The 23,657-nt window shown below is 35.5% G+C and overlaps 1 protein-coding gene across 1 annotated transcript; it reads right to left on the bottom strand.

Moving 5' to 3' along the window:
- Positions 1-15,495: 15,495 nt before the first annotated feature.
- On the bottom strand, positions 15,496-17,091 carry LOC114712337 (uncharacterized). The gene is made up of 3 exons (XM_028896855.1): positions 16,974-17,091; positions 16,568-16,623; positions 15,496-16,479 (listed from the first exon to the last, which is right to left on the bottom strand). Exons 1-3 carry the CDS (start codon positions 17,089-17,091, stop codon positions 15,496-15,498), a joined length of 1,158 nt encoding a protein of 385 aa, XP_028752688.1.
- Between the last annotated feature and the right edge of the window lie 6,566 nt (positions 17,092-23,657).

Below are 23,657 nucleotides of genomic sequence, written 5' to 3'. Positions count from 1 at the left end.
ACCGTGGAGATTTTCTCTGAGGAGTAGGTTGCTCAGAACCTTCGGTTTGACTCTCCCGAATCTTCAATACACCTCATTTCTTTGATGGTTCTTTGTCACATCTTACTTTTATACACTTTAGCACATTACACGGAAGCATTCAGAACCACATTCATTGGCCTTAAGGTTAGAAAATCAAGTTTTAAAGTTTGACTTGTACGATCACGGTTCACTGCACATTCTAGAATTTGGGGGCCAGATTTGAAAAATCATAACTAATTCTAGAAAAATCAAAACAGACTGGTTCTAATTTTCACATAAATCTCTTTCAATTCTCTACAAGGAAAAAATAACAATCTGGACTTAAACCTTGCCATTTTATACAATTTATTCATAAGATTACTGTTTATTTGGTCAAAACAATGTTTTCCAGAAGTACTGACTCAACTTTGAATAGCCATAACTCTTAGCATACATATCCATTTCATGTGATTTACCACTTGTTTTAAATCTTAGGATGTGCTCTAAATACTCACCAAATTTCATGGCAAAATTTGTTCATTTGCTCTATCTCATCATTGGCACCAATTTATGGCTCATATAGTGACATTCTATCCCCCTAACTCAATTCAACATTTTTCCAATAAATTCTTTCCTCATGATTTGCCATGCCATTTTTGCACATAACATTATCATTCATCTTCTCACTTCATAGTACATGCCGTAAGCATTTATAAACATCATACAAGATACATAGCATAATGGAACATCAATTAACATAATAGTTATGGAAACATAAGACATGCTTGGTTTCTTCCCTTCATCTTGCACTTCCACTTCTTGATTTTTCCTTCAAGCTTGTAGCACATATTAGGGGTTTTTAAGGGAGGGTGAGATTTGAGAGAATCTTAGTAGCAAACACTTACCATAAGCAAGCAAAACATAATACAAATGCATGACATGTTATCATAATATTAACATATGGATGCCATAGAAAGTAAGCCAAACATCACCTGCTTTCATAACATTAAAATAACCTAAGTTTGCACTTAACTTTGTGAACATTTCATTATGGCTGAGTCACATTATGGTGTTACAAGCATACCATGCAAGCATATATATCAAGCACACAATATAGGTAAGTTGACTACCTTGTAACATAACTTTCCTCTTGCTTTTCCTTTAATTCCCTTGATGTTCCAACCTTATGGATTTTTGGTCAACATCTCCACACATCCTCTTGGATGTTCCAAAGTCCTAAACACATCAATACACAATGCCAAACAATTATTAGAATCAAGTCATCAATTTATCTCTAATTGATTCTTTCTTGAACATACTTGAACTATAACTTTTGAGTTTCGACTCCAACCTTCCTAAAATTATTTCCACATGCAATTCCCACATAATTTTGCATGTAGAATCCATTTCCAAGCTCAAAACAATCAAAATCCAATCCTAACCATTCAGAACAGTCAAGGCCGAACAAAATCACAAATTAAGGGAAAGTTGGATTTCTTACAAAATCAACATAGAACCACTTGATTCTTGTTGTTTCCAAGTCTTTAAACATGTTTCTAACATCTATTTCATCTTTTTCTAACCTTATCAATTTCGTGCAGCATCTTGGCTTAGGGTTTAACCATTCAAAAATCCAATCAAACCAACCACCAAGCTTACAAAGAGTAAGGGAAGTGGAAACTGGATCAAAATCCATAAACATACCTTGATTTGAGACTTGGACTGGCATGGGATCCTTTGCTTTTTCCCTTCTCCTTCTCCTCCCTTCTATTTGGTTTTCTCTCCCTTTCCCCATGAATGGTCGAAACATTACAAGCATAAGGGGTATGGATATTTATAAAGGATTTGGACAAATCCTAGCCTTTGATTCCAAGTTAATCCTAGCCATTGATCTTTGTTTCTTCTCCAAGAAATTCGCCACATGTGCTGCCCTTCCTCTCTCCTCTTAGTCAGCATTTTTCTGCCCAAAATATCTTCAAAATTTCAGACCAAGTGGAAGGGAAACAATCAGCCACATATGCAAACTTATTTCACAAGCTTACTTGAGATATTTTGCACAGTCATAATTAAACCTTATCCAACCAACTTGACCATGTGCATAGGCTTAGGGAGCACGAAATTCTCTGATTCTTTGGGCTAACTAAGTGCCCCAAATCTGGTTAGGAAGCAATGAGATTAATCTAGTTTAATCCCAACCACAATCCTTTATCCAATTTTCTCCTTTTAGGCCTTTATTAGGGAAATTAGTTCGAGGCCTCCAAAAATTCATTTCTTTTCATGAAAAATTCACATTTAATATAAAAATATGATCTGGAAAGTTTGGAGATTTTTCATAACCTCTAACTTTTTATTTCACATTTTCTCCAAAATCAGGCTTTTACAAATAGAATTTTGGAAGTAAATTCCCCATAAATTATTTCCTTCACTTCCAGTACTTGGGAACAATTTTATAAATTCACATATATTCCAAAGGAACTTACCCATATTTTTTCTTGAATTATTGAGGCCCTTATATAATTAAAATAATTATATTTCCTTAATTTTCACTATTTTCTTCAAAAATCACTATTTTTGAGAAATGTCGCAATAATTTATTTTGGGCTATTTTTACTCCCAAAACATCATATATGACTCAAAAACCCCTAATTTTTTTATTTTTTTATTTTTAGGGGATTTTTGAGAATTTTCATAGAATTTCCCATTTTGCCCTTTAAGGACCCGACATTGTCGATCCGGCTCCCTTCTGGGTTTTTGAGCATTGTCAGAGTACCTTTCTATTGACTCATAACTTAATCCCCTCATGTCATACTTATAGATAAGGAAATATCCTACTTCTCTCTTTCCAGTGACATAATTAATTAAATAATACTTAACCGGAGTCGATTTTGCCGAATTCTTTTCTACTGGCTCATAACTCCATCGATCTACCTCTGGGTTTCATTCTTTCCCTTTCATCACGGGGATTTCCTCTAAATTTTCTTGAGTCAAAAGCCAAACCTTAGACGGCTGTTTTGACTTTCCTTGAATAGGGTATAAATAAGCTTTAAATTTACTTAAAACTAACCTCGTTACTTTCTAGGGACTGAACTAATTTTAAAATCTGTGATAATTCATCAGCTACTTTTTCCCAAATTTTCTTAATTATTTGAGGCCATCTCATAGCTGAAATAATTTAATTTAAGTTACTATCTCAAATTATCCAAAACCCTGGAATGACTTTAGGGCATTTTCGTTATTTCTAGCCTCATATCGGCTCTAGGATCCTATTCCCATTTTCCTAGAATTTTTCTAAGTCATTTGGGCCCTTTTTGCTAACTTTGGGCATTGGCCGACTGGAAGTTTTATGATTTACAATTAGGTCCCTACTTGGCCTAGGAATCTTTTCTTTGCAATTTGGTCCCTCCTTAGGCTTAACCTTCGAAACCATCTCTTGCAAGTTTCTGACATAACCTCTGGCCCTTAGTTGTTTCCAATTCCCCATTCTTTAGTCTCCGAACACTATTGTTTTACACATTTGCCCTTGAAAAATCTCTTTTCCCTTCCAAGGGATCTCTGGGACTTTCATTGCATTGGACTTAGTAATAATCCTTTTCTTGTGCTATTACTTGTATCTATGAGCCAAAATTTGGGATGTTACATTCTTCCCTCACTTTTGGTCTGTATCTTTTCTTTGTGGTTGAGGGAGTAGTTTCTCTGGACTGGGTTTGTTTCTCGGTGCTTTCCTCTTGGTCAACATTTGGTTGCTTAACTCTTGCCATTTCTCGTTGTCAGAAGAGAATTTGATGAATGTTTGGTGTTTTGTGGATTTGAAAGGTTTGGTAGTGATCGGAAGAGCTTAGGAAGTGATTTCGATTGGAAGGGAATGAGTAATTTAATAAAACAATGAATTTTGGACCGTTGCACAGAAACAAGGGAACAGTTTTATCGAGCTAGGGTTCTGAAACTGACAGGTTTTTGAAAATTTGAATGTTATAAACACTAAATTTATTGATCAATGAGTGATCAATCACGTGTTTAATAAATAGGAAGAACACACAAGAACACTAAAGACAATTATCAATCAAGTTATCAAACAATAAATTATTGATCATGTTATCGATAAATGTTAAGTAAAAGTGCGTACTTGGCCTAGTTTATTAATCATTTGATCGATTAATAATTTATCGATCAACTTTTTGATAATTCTTACCCATTTACTGGACTTAATTGTGATTCTACGTTGCTGTTGATTGATGTGTTGATCGATAATTGAGTGATCGATCAGCTTATTGATAACATTCCTTCCAATTTCTTTCTTTTGCCCCATATGCCTCATTTATTGATTAGTTGATCGATAAATCAACCCTTCCTTACAGCATGATTATTGATGTCTTTATCGATCATTCCATACTCTGTTCACCTCTATTTTTCTTTGACAAAACAAAGCTTCCTGCAAAACAAATTTCTATACACTCCAATACTTAAGTTAGTCCTTTAATCATCAAAACTTTAAATCTAAAGACTTAAATTAGAGAGAAAACGTGAGATTTCTTACAACTCATTAGGATTTACTCTTCCCAATTCTCTTCTAAAGTAATTGAACTTTTGTTGATCATGGGGCTTCGTAAAAATGTCTGTTGTTTGATATTCAGTGGGGATGAATTCTACTTGTACATCTTTCTTTTGAACATGGTCCCGAATAAAGTGATGTCAAGCATCAATGTGCTTAGTTCAGGCATGATAAACTGGATTCTTGGACAAGCTTATTGTGCTTGTGTTGTCACATAGAATTGGAATCTCTTTCAAGTTAATTCCCAAATCTTGTAGTTGCTGCTTTAACCATAGAATTTGGGCACAACAGCTTGCAGTGGCAACATATTCTGATTCTGTGGAGGATATTGTCACCATATTCTGCTTTTTGCTTGACCACGAGACAAGGCACCCTCCTAAAAATTGACATTGTCCACTGGTACTCTTTCTGTCTATCTTATAACCTTTATGATCAGCATCTGAGTATCCCATTAAATACTCTGGTCCTTTCTTTGGATACCAGATTCCCAAATTTTGTGTTCTGACAAGATATCTGAGAATTCTCTTGACGGCTTTTTCATATGATTCCTTGGGGGATGATTGGTATCTTACACACATTCCCACACTGAATTGAATGTTTGGTCTGCTTACTGTTAGATAGAGTCCTTGCCCTTCTTGTCTATGTTAAGTTAGATGGTTGAACTCATAGAAGTCTTCACACTTCTAGCGTTTTCTAATCCATTTTTTAGTAACTCCTTGAGATGCTTTGTCTGGGATATGAATATGCCATTTCTCTTCTGCTTGATTTCCAATCCCAGAAAGAAGTTCTATTCTCCCATCATTGACATCTTGAACTCACCCTACCTTAACTTGGCAAACTTTTGACAGAGATCCTCATTAGTAGCTCCGAATATAATATCATCCACGTAAATTTGAACAATTAAAAGTTCCTTTCTACTTCTTTTGATGAAAAGTGTAGCGTCCACTTTGCCTCTTTCAAAACCTTTTTCTATCAAGAAATTGCTAAGTTGTTCGTATCAAGATCTGGGAGTTGTTTTAAACCACACAAAGCCTTTTCAGTTTGTAAACATGATCAGGGAAATTCGAATTTTCAAAACTAGGAGGTTGTTTGATAAAAAATTCTTCCAAAATATAACTGTTCAAAAATGCACTTCTAACATCCATTTGATATAATTTGAAGTCTTTTATGCAAGCAAAGGCCAAGAGTACTCGTATGGCTTCCAATCTAGCTACTAGAGCATATCTTTCCTTATAATCAATACCTTCTTCCTGATTATAGCCTCTAGCTACCAGTCTAGATTTGTTCCTGACGATTTGTACAGATTCATCGAGCTTACTTTTGAATACCCATTTGGTACCTATGACTAGATGGTCATTAGGTCTGGGTACCAACTCCCAAACTTGATTTCTTTCAAATTGGTTCAGCTTTTCCTGTATTGCTACTATCCAGAATTCATCGGATAGAGCCTCATCAACATTAGTTGGTTCAATATGTGAAATGAATGCAGAAAAACGTAATTCATTGAAAACTTGTCTCTGGGTTTTAACCCCTTTATTGACTTCACCAATGACTTGTTCCAAAGGATGATTTCTATTATGTCTCCAAACTTTAGGCTGTTCTAATTTTTCTTGAGAAAGAGGTTCATTTGAATCATCTTTATTTTCTAAGGACTCTTCTGAAAGTACTTTGTTTGAAGATTTGTTCAAATTCAATTTTTCAAAATTTTGAACGATCTCAGCATCATCATCTAGAGGTTTTGAAATGGACTCAGTTTCAGCAAACACATGTATTGACTCTTCAATAGTGAATGCATGTTTGTTGAAAACTCTATAAGCTTTACTATGATTAGAGTAACCAAGAAATAAACTTTCATCAGCTTTAGGATCGAATTTACCGAGATTTTCCTTGTTGTTGTTGTGGATGTAGCACTTACTCCTAAAGATCTTTAAATAAGCAAGGTTAGGCTTCCTCCCTTTGTATAGTTCATACGGAGTTTTTCTGAGCAGTGTTCTGATGTAAGCTCTATTGGAGATGTAGCAAGCCGTGCTTATTGCTTCGACCCAAAACACTTGTGAAATCCCTTTCTCATTCAGCATTGCTCTTGCCATTTCTGTGAGCACTCTGTTCTTTCTTTCCACAACTCTATTTTGTTGAGGAGTTCTTTGCGCTGAGAAGTTGTGATCAATCCCATGCTCATCACAATAGTCCATGAATTCGTTGTTCTTGAATTCTCCTCTATGGTCAAACCTGATTGACACAATAGAAATACCTTTCTCATTTTGGACCTTTTTGGCAAAAATGATAAATGCATTAAATGTCTCATCTTTAGAGGAAAGAAACAGAGTCCAAGTGAATCTCAAATAGTCATCAACTATCACAAGAGTATACAGGTTTCCACCGAAACTTTTGACTCTTGACGGACCAACCAAATCCATATAAAGATTTAGAGAGGCCTTTCAGTTGAGACTATCTTCATTGATTTAAACGAGGACTTTGTTTATTTACTTTTCTGACAAGCATCGCAAATAATATCATGTTGATATTGAATTTTAGGTAAACCAACAACCAAGTCCCTTTTTGTTAATTTGAAAATTGATTCATGTTAACATGTGCAAGTCATTTATGCCAAAGCCAACTTTCCTCTTTTTTGCTAATAAAACAGTTTTCAAAAAGTTTTAAATCAATTTGAATAGTATAACAATTACCATCTCTTGGAGCTCTTAGCTTTATGTTCAATTCCTTTCTTCAGTGGTAAGTCATCTTTGCTTATCACTAGGCATTCCTCTGAATTGAAGATCACCTAGTTGTTTTTATTAGTACTCTGACTGAAACTAAGCAGATTGTGACACAAGCCTTCTACGTAGTACATATCTTCAACCTTCATCCCTTTGTCACTTCCTATTTCTCCAATTCCAGTAATTCTTCCAGATTGATTGCCACCGAATCTCACTTTGCCTCCTTCTCTTGGTTTGAGTGATGTGAACTTCTTAGTATCACCCATTATATGTCTAGAGTATCCACTGTCGATGTACCATTTGTTTGTTCTAGATGCTTTGAGACATACTTGCAACAGCATAATTATGTTTTAGGTACCTATACCTTCTTGGGTCCTTTTTGGTTAATATGGATTCTCCTAGGCACGTAAGTACCTTTGGGCACCCATTTTAATGTCCTGTAGGTTCCTTTCTTCTTGTGATGACAAGAAGAAGTTGTGTGACCTTTACAGTTGCAATAGGAACATAATGTAAAAGGATTAGACGAATGAATAGCATTTCTAAAAAAAGTAAGATATGACCGACCACCACTTTTCTTCTTCCCTTTCCTCTTATCTTGAGTAGGATCATATCCTATTCTAGTTTTATCCAATGAATACCATTGGGCTCCCAGAATCACTTTGAGTATTTCACTGCCCTTAGTGAATTTTTCCAAGGTTCTTGTGAGGTCCTTGGCTTTCCTCTTGTTTTACTCACATTCCGTACATACTAGAGATAGAGTTGCGCTGTCTTTTTGCTTCGCTTCGCTAAAAGCTTTACTTTTTTCTTAGAGCTTACCAACTCTTTTGCAATTCTTACTAATTCTGAATGTAATGTATTGTATTTAGATTGTAATTCATCATAGGAGGGTTCAGAAGTGATTACCTCATCTGTCTCTGAATTTTCATCTTCCTGAGCCACGAGACAGATGTTGGCCGTTTCTTCATCGTCGCTCTCTTCTTCCTCCAACGAACTATCTTCCCAGATTGACATGACAAAGGCTTTCTTCTTTCTGAACTTTTCTTTCTTCTTTTCTTTGTCCTTCATCTTGGACAGTTGAGGACACGCTGCTTTGATGTGCCCCTGCTTTTTGCATTCAAAGCAGATGATTGGATCCTTTGACTCATTTTGAGATGTAGAGGTTTTGTGTTTTGATTGAAACCTTCTTTCGGCTTTGTTTTTGTAGAATTTCTTGAACCTTCTGACTATAAGACCTATTTCATCATCTTCCAGGTCCTCTTCGTTGTCATCTTCACTTTCTTGAGTTTTGAGAATAATGCCTTTGTGATTCTTCTCGTTCATTTTCTTTATGTATTTCTGCTTGCTCTCATACTCCGCTAGACTCTTAAACAGAGCTACGATAGAGCCAATTGATTCTCTCTTTGTTTCCTCAATGGCTATTATTTTTGGCTCCCATTCTTTTGTGAGACTACTTAAGATTTTCCTCACTTGATCTTCTTGACTATACTTCTTTCTAAGTGCAGTGAGATGATTGATGAGGTATGAAATCCATGGTAGTCTTCGAAAAAGAGGTCTTACTTGAAGCATTTTTTAATTATGTTAGTAGTTTTGCAAAAAGAGGTCTCACAGATGATAATCTTAAACATTTTTTGATAATCTGTTCGATCATTATATCAGTTCATTTCTCAACAGTTCTTCACGATGATCTTTAAGACCTATGTTCTTTTTATGTTTAAGCTTTTCTCAACCTTCCTCTATCACATAACTCTCTTTCTAAAAAGATACGAAGGCAAATAAAACTTGAAAGAGATTAACCTTGCATACTTCACTTGCAAATCACTATGTTCCTATTTCATTGTTTATGAATCATTTGTTCGATCATCATATGATCCATAATCTATTTAGTAAGTGCATATATCTACTATATCTTTTCTTCGTATAATTAATCGATAAATTTATTGATCAAAGCTTTATCGATCAAGACATCAATCAAGTAAGTTCAGTTTACTTTCTAAGCAACTGGTGATTGATTCTATGTTTTTCACTTGTTGCATCAATGTCAAGTTGATCACCTTCTGTATTACTCATTCCTATTTTTATGAAAGAAGGAAACTTGTGCCAAGAAACTTTTGCAAATTACGAAGCGCAACAATTATTTTATAGCCTTTAACCCATTGTGTTAGAAGCATTAATGGTGAACAACCATTGTAACTGCCAAACACACGCAAACAATCTTCCAATGGCTAGAAGCTCTTCATTTTAATAGATAATCAAAATACTCCAACTATAAAAGTGTGAAAAGCATTGCATGATGTATTAAATATGTGAGCTACTGTCTGTTAAAAATTTACTGTTACATTCAATACTTTGTTTTACCAAACTTCAGTGTTTATCACTCATATACTCTGTGGGAGAGCTTAATACACCTTTCATTACTCATTTTCTGAGAGTAACTAAGAGTGTGGACTCCTGGGGAGATTGTAACCTTACAGGTAGTAAGAGGGAGTGATTGAGTGATTCAATTACTGTACTGAGGCACCAACAGCCCGTTTAATCTTAAAGATTTAGTGAAAATCTTAGAGGAGTTCTGAGAATTGGATGTGGGTCAAGTGGTTAAGACCAAACCAGTATAAACTTCGTGTCTCCATTCTTCAATGAAACTCTCCTAACTCGTCTTCTTTGTTTTATTTGCTTAATTGTTTTATTAAGTTAAATTTTTATACTTTACCCAATTCACCCACTCTTGGGTAAAGCTGCCACTAATATTTGGTATCAGAGCAGGTCTTTTCACTTAAGACTTAACCATGTTTTGGAGATAGTGTGCTATCTAAAGGATGCTCAACCTCAAAACCACCAGACTTCAATAGAGAAAACTATACATTCTGAAAGATGAGGATGAAGATTTTCATCAAAGCAACTGAATATGATTTGTGGGACGTGATCGAGCATGGGAACTATGTTCTAAAGAAAACCGTTGACAATCAACAAGTTCCCAAAAGTCCTAGAGAGTTTGACAAAGAAGATAAAAGGCTCGTGCTATTGAACAATAAAGCAATCAATATTTTGACCTGTGCATTAAGCCAAAAAGAATACTTTTGAGTTTCAAGCTTAGAGACTGTGAAAGAAATATGGGAGGCACTAGAGATTGTGCATGAGGGACAACCGGTGTAAAACAGGGCAGAATCAATACTCTTACCATAGAATTTGAATTATTTAGAATGAAGGATAGAGAGAGCATTCGAGATATAGAAGTAAGATTCTCACATCTCATCAATCACCTCACTGCACTCGGTAAGAAGTATAGTCAAGAAGACCAAGTGAGAAAAATACTAAGCGGTCTCATGAAGGAATCAGAGCCAAAGGTAACAGCCATTGAAGAGATAACATGAGAATCAATTGGCTCTGTTGCTGCACTATTCAGAAGGTTGGCAGAGTATGAGAGCAAGCAGAAGGACAAGAAGGAGATGAATAAGAAGACTCATAAGGGCATCGCTCTCAAGACTCAGGAGAGTGAAGATGACGATGAAGAGGATCTGGAGAATGATGAAATGGATCTCATAGTTAGAAGATTGAAAAAGTTCTATGGGAACAAAGCTGAAAAAAGATTCCAATCAAAACATAAAGCCTCTATATCTCAAAACGAGTCCAAAGAATCGATAATCCACTTTGAAGGTAAGAAGCCGGGACACATTAAAGCAGAGTGTCCTCAACTATCCAAGATGAAGGACAAAGACAAAAAGAAAGCAAAGTTCAAAAAGAAGAAGGCATTTGTAACGTCAATCTGGGGAGATAGCTCTGCGAAAGAAGAGGATAGCGATGATGAAGAAACGGCTAACATTTGTCTCGTAGCACAAGAAGACAGAGATTCAAAGACAGATGAGGTAATTATTCCTGAATCCTCTTATGATGAATTATAATCTGAGTATAATGCATTACATTCTGAGCTAGTAAGAATTACTAAGGAGTTGGTAAGCTTAAAAAGAAGACAAAAATTCTGGAGGAACAATAAGCGAAGCAGAAAGACACCACACCTCCAATCTGCACAAAAAGTGAGCAGAATAGAAAGAAAATTGAGGAGCTCACTAAAACTTTGGAGAAATTCACAAAGGGTAGTGAAATGCTCAAAGTGATTGTGGGAGCTCAACGTTGTATGATGGATAAATCCAGAATAGGATATGATCCTACTCAAGATAAGAAAAAGGGAAAGAAGAAAAGTGGTGGTCAATCGTATCTAACATTCTTTAGAAATGCTATTCATTCTTCTAATCCTTTTGTATTATGTTCATATTACAGTTGTAAGGGTCATACAACCTCTTCTTGTCATTACAAGAAGAAAGGGTGTAACATACTATATTTTAAAAAAATTGTATTTCAAAAAAATTTTAAATTAATTAAAATAATATTTTATTATTAGTTTTTAAAAAAAAACCCACCCCACCTTTTTCCATGGACAGTGGAAAAAGGAGGGCGCAATTAATGAACAAATAAAAAAAAGGGGAGGGACGACTGTAGGAGAGAATAGGATGAGGTATAGGCAAGAATATTAAGGAAGAGAATCAAATGTTGTGGTATTAAATACCTACAACCTTTGTCTTCCTTTCATTTCGTGTGAGAAGTAGAGAAAGAGAGAGCAAGAGGCAGAAAGGAAAAGAAAGTGAGTGAGTTGAGTTGCAGAGTACATGACAAGTTTTGTGAATCATTTAGGTACACAAAACTACTTCTTTTTGTCAAATTTCCTTTATGAATATTTTTTATATATTTATAGCTTTATATTATTAGTATCATTATAATGTTTAGAGAAAAATTTACCATTTGGGTATGGAGTAAACGTGGAGTTTTGACAATATATGATTGTTTTGAGAATCTTAAATTAAGATTTCAGTTGAAAAATTTGTTATTCGAAGATATCAAAAATTTTTACTGATTAAATTTAAGTTAAATAATTGATTTGAGTTATTTAATATATTATTGAGGTTTTAATTGGTTTAAATATTAAATAGGTCAAAGATATATTGCTAAAATAATTTTTGAAAGCTTAAAGAACTATAAATTGAGAATTTTATGAAGTTAAATAAAGTTTAGGTTTGTTTATAATTCAAAGAAGTTGTTTAGTTTGAGGAAAATTTTAAAGGAGACTATGATGAATAATTAAGAATTTTAATATAAAATATTTAGATTTTGGGTAATAAAAATATATTTACTTAAATTGTTAAATTCAGATAGTCTTATATGTAAATTATATTTTCAAAACAATATTATATCTATTATAAATGGCTAGATTTGGGAGATTTAATATATTTATGTAATTTTAGTTTAGAGGGTAAGCTTAGAATTTCAGAGGAATTTTAAGAATAGTTTTGAGTTTTATATTAATAAATATTTATGTGCAATTTTTGTAGACTCCTGAGAATTTTGGAGTAATCCTTGTGTGATTATTTGTAAGCTAAAGGATAGCAGGTAACTCTGAAAATTCTTTCATGTACATGCGAATTGTGTATGATTATATTGTAGATTTACTAATTTTTATATTATTGAAATATAATATTATGATTTTTCAAATAAATGTTTTGATATGTTACTTGATTTTGTTAAGATTTATTACTATTGATTATGATCAATATTTAAGTATATTGATATCTATGGAATTATCGTAAGTTGCTGTTAAATAGAATAGAAATTTTATTACTATCTTATTTTTAATAATATACTTGAGGACGTATTTATGATGTAATATTATTTACATTTGACAAATGTATTGTTGGGCTAAGGATAGAAGGAGATTTATATGGATATAAAATTACGACGTGGTATGCCATCACTCGGTGCACAGTAGATGGCACTTGTCAAGGGCCCTTCTTCCATGTTTTCCTTTTGGCCAGGAATTCATTGGAGTTGTGGGATATATGACACCTCCTTATTTTATTTACAAAGGAGGAGAGCCATATTCCGAACTTGATCTCTATATCTTTGGCTGGATATATTCTAGGGTTAAGGAGCAAATTTAACAATAAAGTTTTCCTAAAAGAGCACCAGGCACCATAATGTTTAGTAGGGGGCATGAATGTGCATGAAGTTGGCAATTAGGAGCAAAATGACCACTTTCGTTACAGTAGGCAAACGTCTGTTAGTTAAGTTTTGGTGGGTCCCAGAAATGCTCTACGTGACCGTTTGAAAAAGCAAAGGAGGTTTATCCTCCATTAAAGAAGCGACCAGCTTCCTCTACTTCCATTAAAGACGCAAGTCACCTCTTCTACTCCATCAAAGACGCGATCTGCTCTCACTTCGTCTTATAGTCTTCTATTTGGTCTTCTGTCCCACAAATCTCCTCTTCTCACTTCTAGTCAAAACCCATCTGGAGTTGCTTTGCTACAGTAAAACGAAGCAAGTCCTTGTTGCAAATAGCGTCATCGTTGTCGTCAACAACAGGAAGATCCAGAAGGAGGGTGTGTTTGCTAAGACAACCCAATCATGAGGATGATTATAATGGGCCAAGGAAGTATTGCCACCATAGGATAGTGGCACCTCGATGGACGGCATGGACAGAAGGCAACCCAAGGAGGAGGTTTTATGGCTGTCCTTACTATGACCAGGTAAGCAGTAAATCAATAGAAGTTGATTTTGAGTTTGGATTTGAGTAGTAATGGTTGAGGTCTCCATTGACAGGATGGTGGGTGTCGGTACTTCTCTTGGCATGATGGTGATTTTGGTGAGAGGGCTAATACTGTGATTAAAGAACTGCTAGATAATATTGATAAACTGTACGATGAGAATAGCATGTTGCGACGAGGAAATGATAGGTAGAGGCTATTGGACGAGTTGGCTTCAGTACAAATACAAATGAGAGAGTTGCAGAGTAGGCATCAGATAAAGGCCAGTCAACTTAGAAAGGTGGAGAGGAAGTTCAAAATGGCAATGGCATGCCTATTAATTACATGGGTGTGGTTGTTGTTGGTTCTGTAATGTAAGAGAGTAATAAAGAGTGAATAAAGTAGTAGGTTGAATAGTTTGGTTTATATGATGTCGTGTAATTGATATTATTAGGTGAGAATAATTTGATTTATGTAATTTAATGAAGTCGAAGTTATTAATCAATTTTCTTGAATTTAATAGTTGCAATATTTTGGAAAAGCTGAATGGGTAAAATGTGAATGACATGTCACAAAAGCTAAATGGCAATGCAATTGAACAGCCATCATATATATCATGGTAGATAAATAATGCATAAAAAGGGAGATTTGGCAAGGAAGAGGGGAAACGTGGGAAAGGCAAACCTCATAAATGTGGAAGAAAGCATCTATGAACCATTCAGTATTTCATCACTAAATGGTTTGAATCTCATGCCTATTAATTACAAATGCTCCCAAAAGATGGCCAATTTAGGTTTCACAAAATAGACAGCCACATATAATGGTCTACGCCAACGTAAGACAAAACGCTACATAATGGCCATTGACAAAAGACAATATTCCACACCAAACAACTTAACAACCTATATACTATGTTTGCTTGAGGTAGCCTTGGTGTTTTTCCTTGTTTGCACTTGGAGTTGGGTTGTTGTAATTGCTGCCTTGCCCCTCCATTGCAACCCAGGTGGTTTGAATGGGAGTGTTGGTGGTTGTACAATTGCAGTGCCTTGCTCATTCAATTTAATCCTCCTCTCACTGTCTTGTGCTCTATTTGTTGTTGCCCTTGTCACTCTCATTTGCTTCTCATTTGGAATGGGGAACTTAGCTTGCGAGTCTGCATTATAAGCCATAGGCAGTGGACTTCCTTCGTCAATGACCACTTGAGAAGGCATACCAGGCTGCAACAAAACCAACAACAAAAAATAGTTATTTTGGGGACGAAGTTGTTAAATAAGAAAGGTGATAGTGAACCAACATTGTATATAGTCCTACTTGTGTGTTTATCAATTATTATTCCCATGCCACATGGAGTTCTAGGCTTGTAGACACATGTCCTTCTTGGTGGCCGTTTTGTTGGTCCAGAAGGCTTGCGAGTTTGATGGGAAGGTGGAGATTGGTGTTCCTGGAGCTGTGATGGTTGAGTTTGTGGTGTTTGTGAAGGTTGTGTCACCTGAGGATGCTGTGATTGTTGAGTCAAGTCTGGTTGCTGAGATGATTGCCCTAAATATGCATCATGTGTCCTCTTTGTTCTTTTTGGCTAACAATGACATGAAGGAGGTACCTGCACCATATAAAATAAAAGGCATTAGCATGAGCTATAAATTTAAATAACATAACCATCATATTAAACAGAAACTACCTCTTTGCAAGTGGATTTGTTGTGTCCTTGTTGTCTGCAAAGACTACATCGATTAATGGAACCTTTCTTGCTTAATTTCTCACGTAAAGGAGCTGATAATTCATTTATGGTGACTTGTGCATTTTGAGCAGAGCTCATTTTCTTCCTTCTTTGTGGTTCTTCAGTCCTCACTCTTTTTTTCGTCAGCCTCCCAGGTAAGGTCACGAAAGGTAGAGGTTGCATAGGAAGATATCTATTTGTGTCCCATAATTGCCTTCCCCTCACAGGTTGCAATTTAGTCATGTAGCTAGCTAAGAACATGTCCTTATGATAATAGCGTGAGATTTGTGTCATGGGATCGATCTTGGCATGGGACAGAGCACATATGGCATGTTGACATGGGATTCCAGTTAAATCCCATGGTCTACATGTGCACATCCTCCTATTCAAATAAACAGTATGTCTATCCTGACCCTCACTGACCTCATAACCTTCGTCACCATTAAAACTAACTCTACAAGTTGCAGCTATGAACCTATTGGCCTCAAATAACTCTAAGCACTTTGAGCTATAGTCTCCCTTCCAAGTACTAACAATACGTGTACTATCAGCCCATTTCTCCATCATCTTCAGTCTAATTCCATCAAACATCCTAATTACTGGAAGGAACCTATACTCATGTATCCAAGCATTTAGGCTCTCACTAACATTGTTATCTACCATCCAAGTTTGGCACCTAGCAGTGAAAAATGCTCTTACCCAAGCTGTAGGATTGTATGTAACTGCTGCTTGGGCTGCTTGCTTTCTGAGCCTTCCAAGTTCCTTCATGTTATCATTGAATTGTTCTTCAAATGTGCTCCAAGCACATGAGAAGAACATCTTCTTCAACTCCTTGCCTCTCCATTGTTTACTCCAGTTGGCATATATGTGTCGAGCACATAGCCTATGCTCGGCTTCAGGGAGCACTTCACTCGCTGCTGACAGTAAGCCCTATCAAATGGCATTCATAAGCATGTCAGATGCATATATGTCATAATAAAATAGTTACTAACATGTAAATACAACATTTCATGTATACCTTCTGCATGTCAGACATGATTATGATATGACCACCATTTTCAAGTTCTAGTGAAGCTTGCAGCCATCCAATAAACCAGGTCTAACTGTGTCCATTCTCCTTTTGAGTTAAACCAAAAGCTAAGGGATAAAGGGAATCATATGCATCTATCCCCATAGTTGTTAGCAAAATGCCTCTGGCTTTCCCTTTCAAAAATGTCCCATCCAAGCCTATAAAGGGTCTACAGCCTTGTTTCTACCCAACTTGGATAGACATACCTTTATATATTACAAATGTGGTAAATAGAAATAAAAGAAAGAACACTACTTAACAAAATTAAATTAAACAAGTGAAGCTAACAAGAAATTTATAGTGCATAACTTAGATGCATTGAAACACACATACATCCTTCTAAACACTCTCCTACCTTGCTCCAAAGCTTCATTGCTAACCTCAACTTCAACATCTGAGCCCGGATTTGATATGCTCAATTTGTGACAGTATGCTTCCAACTTTGCAAATTCATCCTTAAAACTGCCATCCATCTCTTGCATTATCATCCTCTTAGCCCTCTTACATTTATATATGCTAACATGCACCTTCAACTCACGCTCAACTTCTCTCTTCATGTCATTAATACTGAATTGCGGACGCTCCTACACCTTCTCCTTAAAGTACTCTGCCAGCCACCTTACACTAGCTCTAGGGTTTTTATAAACCCTAGCGCATGTATGCTCAGTGCATAATATCTTTATCTTGAACCCCACATTTGGCCCATCCCTAGAGGCATATAGACAGAATGGGCAGCCCACTTGACATTGAGCTTTGAACAACCTTTTCTCACTTCTCACTACCCTCATATTAACTCCTTTTTCAATGGCATACTTATCAACAACCCTCCTCAATTCTTCTTTGTCCATAAACGTCATCCCTAGCATGAAAAAAGGCCTACCCTTAAGCCCATCAAGCCCAACATCTATATACCTCTCTTGTGGAAGCCCATTATCATTTTCAAAGCCTAATTCTTCTACATCACTATCACAGCCAGCATCATCTTCAACCTCTACATTTACTTCAAAATCATCCTCCACACTCTCCTCAGTATCTGAGCTCTCACTTTGCTCCATGTAACTCTCATCCTCACTATCATCAGCTTCACTATCATTCTCTTCATCATTGTCAGGTCTATTGACTTCCTCAATCTCACAATCACATTCACTTTCCCCTTCTCTCTCATTCTCTTCCTTGCTACTAAATCTGTCCACCTCCTCCCGGAGTACTGCTTTCCCTTTGTCCCTATCATCATCAATGTTCTTTGAACTAAAAATTCCATCTACTCCTGCATCACCAATTACATCAAATCCATTTCCTAGCTCTACAATATCATCAAGTCCATCAATATCGTCTACTTCATCAATATTTTCTACATCTATATTCTCACCTTTCCGTCGATCATTCAGAAACACTGGCCTTGGAATACTTTCAGCTATACTACTGTGTCCCTCACGCAACCTAGCCTTTGTTTTTTCCCAGCTATTTCTTGCCAGCAGACAAATTTCATTTACCTTATTCAATAGCTTTGCATGTCTTTGTTAGAAGGTCTCCTCTGTATTTTGCTCCGTATTTTGCTTTGTATTTGCCTCTGTAGTTTCGTCTCTGTTACCTTTCCCGTTTGTCACTATTTCCCTCTGAAATAAACAACTCAAGAAATTACTCATGGGGACCATGCCATTTCACTATTACAATAATAAAACAACTATATTTACCCCAAATTGATACTTACTGTTCAGGAATCTCGGTCGTCCTTTGCGTTGCTTGGAAAGATTCTCTCCTCATGTGAACTATCGCAGATTCCTCTCCCTCTCTGGACTTCAGTTTCGTTTTACACCCCCAACTCTGCAATGCTTACTTTCTTTGATTGTTAATTGCTAATCGCTAATCGCTCTGTTTCTCCCACAATCACAAACCCTATGACTCTCTTTCTCTGTCGCTCTTCCCATTCGTCTCCCTACTTCACCGATGTCTTCAGTTTTTCCCAAATGCTGTTTTTTTTTGTTTTTCTCATTTTCCATTTTCCATTTTGCATTTTCCATCTCATATGCCACGTCTCCATTTCAGTCCAACCATTTTCTTGTATTTGATCAACATTACATGCTCTGACGAAAGTGGTCATTTTGCTCCCAATTGCCAACTTCATGCACATTCATGCCCCCTACTAAACATTATGGTGCCTGGTGCTCTTTTATGAAAACTTTATTGTTAAATTTGCTCCTTAACCCTATATTCTAATATCGATGAGCTTGGAATAATTCAGTAAAATAGATTAGTTCCTATTAGACTATGTGTTAGCCTATGGCTCCAGTCAGCGGTATAATGATAGACGGTGATATAAGAGAGGCTGCATATTGCATTATTTTGGATATATTGGAAAAATGATATTGGTATATTGTTGAATCAAAAATGAAATTGAGGTGAATGAATCAAATCTGTGATTTTCATATATAAATATATATATATACATACCTATAAAGGGATTTTTGTTTATCACATATGATCTGCCTGTATAGGTTAGAATTTCAGTAGTTACTGAGACGTTTGATCTCATCCCTTATATTAACATTTTTACGTGAATAATCTAGTAGGACTCAAGTAAAGGCACCGATAGAGTGAGCCGTGAAGGCTTCTGTGCTCCTTAAGCACATGCTACGTTATATTTTTAATTGCCATAACTATAAGACTTCAATAGTTTATTTTATTTTGTTGTCTCAGAAAAATGTTTTGAAATTATGAATTTTTTAGAGTGTTAGTAACGTATGGGCTCTTAAATGAAGTATTTTATCGCGTATATGGATATAATTATGTGAGATGTTACAAAGGGACTTACAAAACATTAAAATGGGTGCCCAAAGGTACTTATGTACTTAGGACAAATCGTACTAACTAGAAAGGACCCAAGAAGGTATAGGTACCTAAAATGTGATTCTTCTATTGTAAGTATGTCTCAAGGCATCCAGAATAAACAAATGGTACATTGATAATGGATACTCCAAACACATGATAGGTGATACTAAAAAGTTCTCATCACTCAAACTAAAAGAAGGAGGAAAAGTGAGCTTTGGTGGAAATCAGTCTGGGAGAGTTGCTGGAATCAGAGAAATAGGAAGTGATAAGGGAATAAAAGTTGAAGATGTTTACTACGTTGAAGGCCTATGTCACAACCTACTCAGTGTCAATTAGAGTACCGATAAGAATAACTGGGTGATCTTCAATTTAGAAGAATGCCTAATCATCATTAAAGATGACTTACCACTAAAGAAAGAAGAATTGAACGTAAAACTAAGAGCTTCAAGGAACGATAACTGCTATATTATTCAAATTGATTCTAAACTCTCTGGAAACTATTTTGTTAGCAAAAATGAGAAAAGTTGGCTTTGGCATAAATGTTTTGCTCATGTTAATATGAATCAGCTTTCAAAATTAACCAAAAAGGGATTTAGTTATTGGTTTACCCAAAATTCAATTTGAACATGATATTATTTGTGATGCTTGTCAAAAGGGTAAACAAACAAAGTCCTCATTCAAATAAAAGAAGACAATCTTAATTGAAAGGCCACTCCAAATGCTTCATATGGATTTGGTTAGTCTATCGAGAGTCAAGAGTTTCGGTGGAAACTTATATACTCTTGTAATAGTTGACGACTATTCAAGATTTACCTAGACTTTGTTTCTTTCCTCCAAAGACAAAACATTTAGTGCATTCATCATTTTTGCTAAAAAGGTCCAAAATGAGAAAGGTATATTTATTGTGTCTATCAGGACTGATCATGGAGGAGAATTCAAGAACAATGAATTCACGGACTATTGTGACGAGCATGGAATTGACCACAACTCCTCAGCACCTAGAACTCCTCAATAAAATAGAGTTGTGGAAAGAAATAATAGAGTGCTCACAGAGATGGCTAGAGTGATGCTAAATGAAAAGGGAATCTCTCAAGTATTCTGGGTAAAAGCTATGACCACAGCCCGTTATATTTCCAACAAAGCATATATTAGAACGCTAATCGGGAAGACTCCTTATGAGCTATGCAAGGGAAGGAAGCTTAACTTGGCTCATCTAAAGATCTTCGGAAGCAAATGTTACATCCACAACAACAACAAAGAAAATCTCGATAAATTTGATCCTAAAGCTGATGAAGGTTTATTTCTAGGGTATTCTAACTGTAGTAAATCATATAGAGTTTTTAACAAAAGAACCTTTACTATTGAAGAATCAATTCATGTTGTGTTTGTTGAAACTGAGTCACTTTCAAAACCTCTAGATGATGATGCTGAGATCATTCAAAGTTTTGAAAAAATGAATTTAAACAAATCTTCAAACAAAGTGTCTTCTGAAGAAAATGTTGAAAATAATTCAAATAAAAATCTTTTTCAAGAAAATCTAGAACAACCTAAAGCTTGGAGGCATAACAAGAACCATCATCTGGAACAAGGCATTGGTAAAGTCAATGAATGGGTCAAAACCCGAAGAAAAGTGTTCAATAAAGTGTGTTTCTCTGCATTTATCTCACACATTGAACCAACCAATATGGATGAAACTCTATCCGATGAATTTTAGATAGCAACAATGCAGGAAGAGCTGAACCAATTTGAGAGGAATCAAGTTTGGTACTTGGTACCCCGACCTAATGACCATCCAGTCATAGGCACCAAATGGGCATTCAAGAATAAGCTCGATCAATCTATACAAATCATCATAAACAAAGCTAGATTAGTGGCTAAAGGCTATAATAAGGAAGAAGGTATTGATTATGAGGAAACATATGCTCCAATAGCTAGAGTGGAAGCCATACGAGTACTCTTAGCCTTTGTATGCATAAAAGATTTTAAACTACATCAAATAGATGTTAAAAGTGCATTTTTTAATAGTTATATTATGGAAGAAGTTTTCATTGAACAACCCCCTAGTTTTGAAGATCCAAATCTCCCTGATCACATTTAAAAATTGAACAAGGCTTTATATGGTTTAAAACAAGCACCTAGAGCATGATATGACGACTTAGCACTTTTCTGATAGACAAAGGTTTTGAAAGAGGCAAAGTAGATGCTACACTCTTTATCAGAAGAAATAAGAAAGAACTTTTAATTGTTCAAATTTATATGGATGATATTATATTCAGTACTACTAATCATGATCTTTGCCAAGAGTTTGCTAAGTCAATGCAGGGTGAATTTGAGATGCTAATGATAGGAAAATTGAATTTCTTCTTGGGATTGCAAATCAAATAGAAGAAAAACGAAACATTCATATCCCAGACGAAATATCTCAAGAACTGCTAAAGAAATATGGTTTAGAACATGCAAAGAGTGTAAAGACTCCCATGAGTTCAACCATATCACTAGACGCAGACGAGAAAGGCAAAGATGTAAATCTGACCAAATATAGAGGAATGATTGGGTCACTATTCTACCTCAAGACAAGTAGACCAAGCATTCAGTTTAGTGTGAGAATGTGTGCCAGATATCAATCAGCTCCTAAGGAATCACAAGAAGAAGCCGTCAAGAGAATCCTCAGATATCTTGTCGGAACACCAAATATGGGATATGGCATCCAAAGAAAGGAGCAGAATATCTAATAGGATACTCAGATGTTAATCATGGAGGCTACAAAACAAATAGGAAAAGTACCAGTGAACAATGTTAATTTCTGGGAGGATGCCTTCTCTCGTGGTTGAGCGAAAAGCAAAACACTGTGGCTATATCCTCTACAGAATCAGAATATGTTGCCACTAATAGCTGTTATGCTTAGAGTTTATGGTTAAAACAACAATTACAAGATTTGGGAATCAAGTTGAAGGAAATCCCAATCCTGTGTGACAACACAAGCACAATCAGCCTATCTAAGAATCCAGTTCATTATACCCGAACCAAGCATATTGATGTTCAACATCACTTGATTTGGGATCAAGTTCAAAAGAAAGATGTAAATGTAGAATTCATTCCTAATGAATATCATATAGTAGACATATTCACGAAGCCTCTCGACCAATAGAAATTCAATTACTTCAAAAGAGAATTAGGAATGGTAAATCCCAATGAGTTATAAGAAATCTCACATTACTTCTTCAGTTTAAATATTTACATTTAAAGTTTTGATGATTAGAAAAGTAACTTAAGCATCGGAGTGGATAGAAATTTTTTTTGCATGAAACTTTTTTCAGATACTGAAAAACAGAGGCAAATAGAGTAGGTTGTGATCGATAAAAGCATCGATAACTATGCCTTGAAGATATCTTAATTTATCGATAACCTAATCAATAAAATCCAATTTATTAATAGCTTACTGATCAACAGCATATATGGAACTGACCAGAAATTATGGGGAGCAAACTTATGGATAAACTGACCGATCACTCAAATATCAAACAATTTATTGATCAACAGCAGAATAGGACTCCTTGGTCAAATCAGTCAAATGGGTAGGGGTTATCAATTAATTGATCGAATAACTGTTTATCGATCACATGATCGATAAACCTGAATAAGTATGACTTCTACTGTAAATTTATTGATAAAGTATTTGATTATTGCTTGTTTAATAACATGATCAATAATTGCTCTTAATGTTCTTGATTGTTCTTCATATTTATTGATCACTTGATCGATCATACCTTGATCGATCATTTTTGACTTTATGACGTTCAGAAATTAAAAACCCCATCAGTTTTTTAGAACCCTAACTTGATAAACCATTCATCCCTATTTTTGGCAATGGTCAAAAATCCCATTGTTCTATTAAATTACCTATTGTTCTTCACTCAAAACCATCTTCTAAGCTCTCTCGATCACTCCCAACCTCTTCAAACTCACAAATCACTAAACACCACCTTAAAATCCTCTTCTGTACCAAGAAATGGCTAGAGTAAAAGAAGCTAGTGGTGACTAGGAAGAAAGCTCTGAGAGGCAAACCTAATCCAATGAAACTACTCATTCGACTACCAAAAAAAGATACAGACCCAAAGTAAAGCAATATACATCAAAGAAGAAGGGGGTATTAAAAGTCAGAGAAAGCAGGACTATAAGCTCTAAGCAACCTCAAACAAAATCTCCCTGG

This window comes from Neltuma alba, unplaced genomic scaffold (genome assembly GCF_004799145.2).
Source record: "Neltuma alba isolate B1F8T4 unplaced genomic scaffold, ASM479914v2 tig00011345_pilon, whole genome shotgun sequence".
In the NCBI taxonomy this organism is placed as follows: domain Eukaryota; kingdom Viridiplantae; phylum Streptophyta; class Magnoliopsida; order Fabales; family Fabaceae; genus Neltuma; species Neltuma alba.
This window is presented reverse-complemented; position numbering and strand designations above follow the sequence as displayed.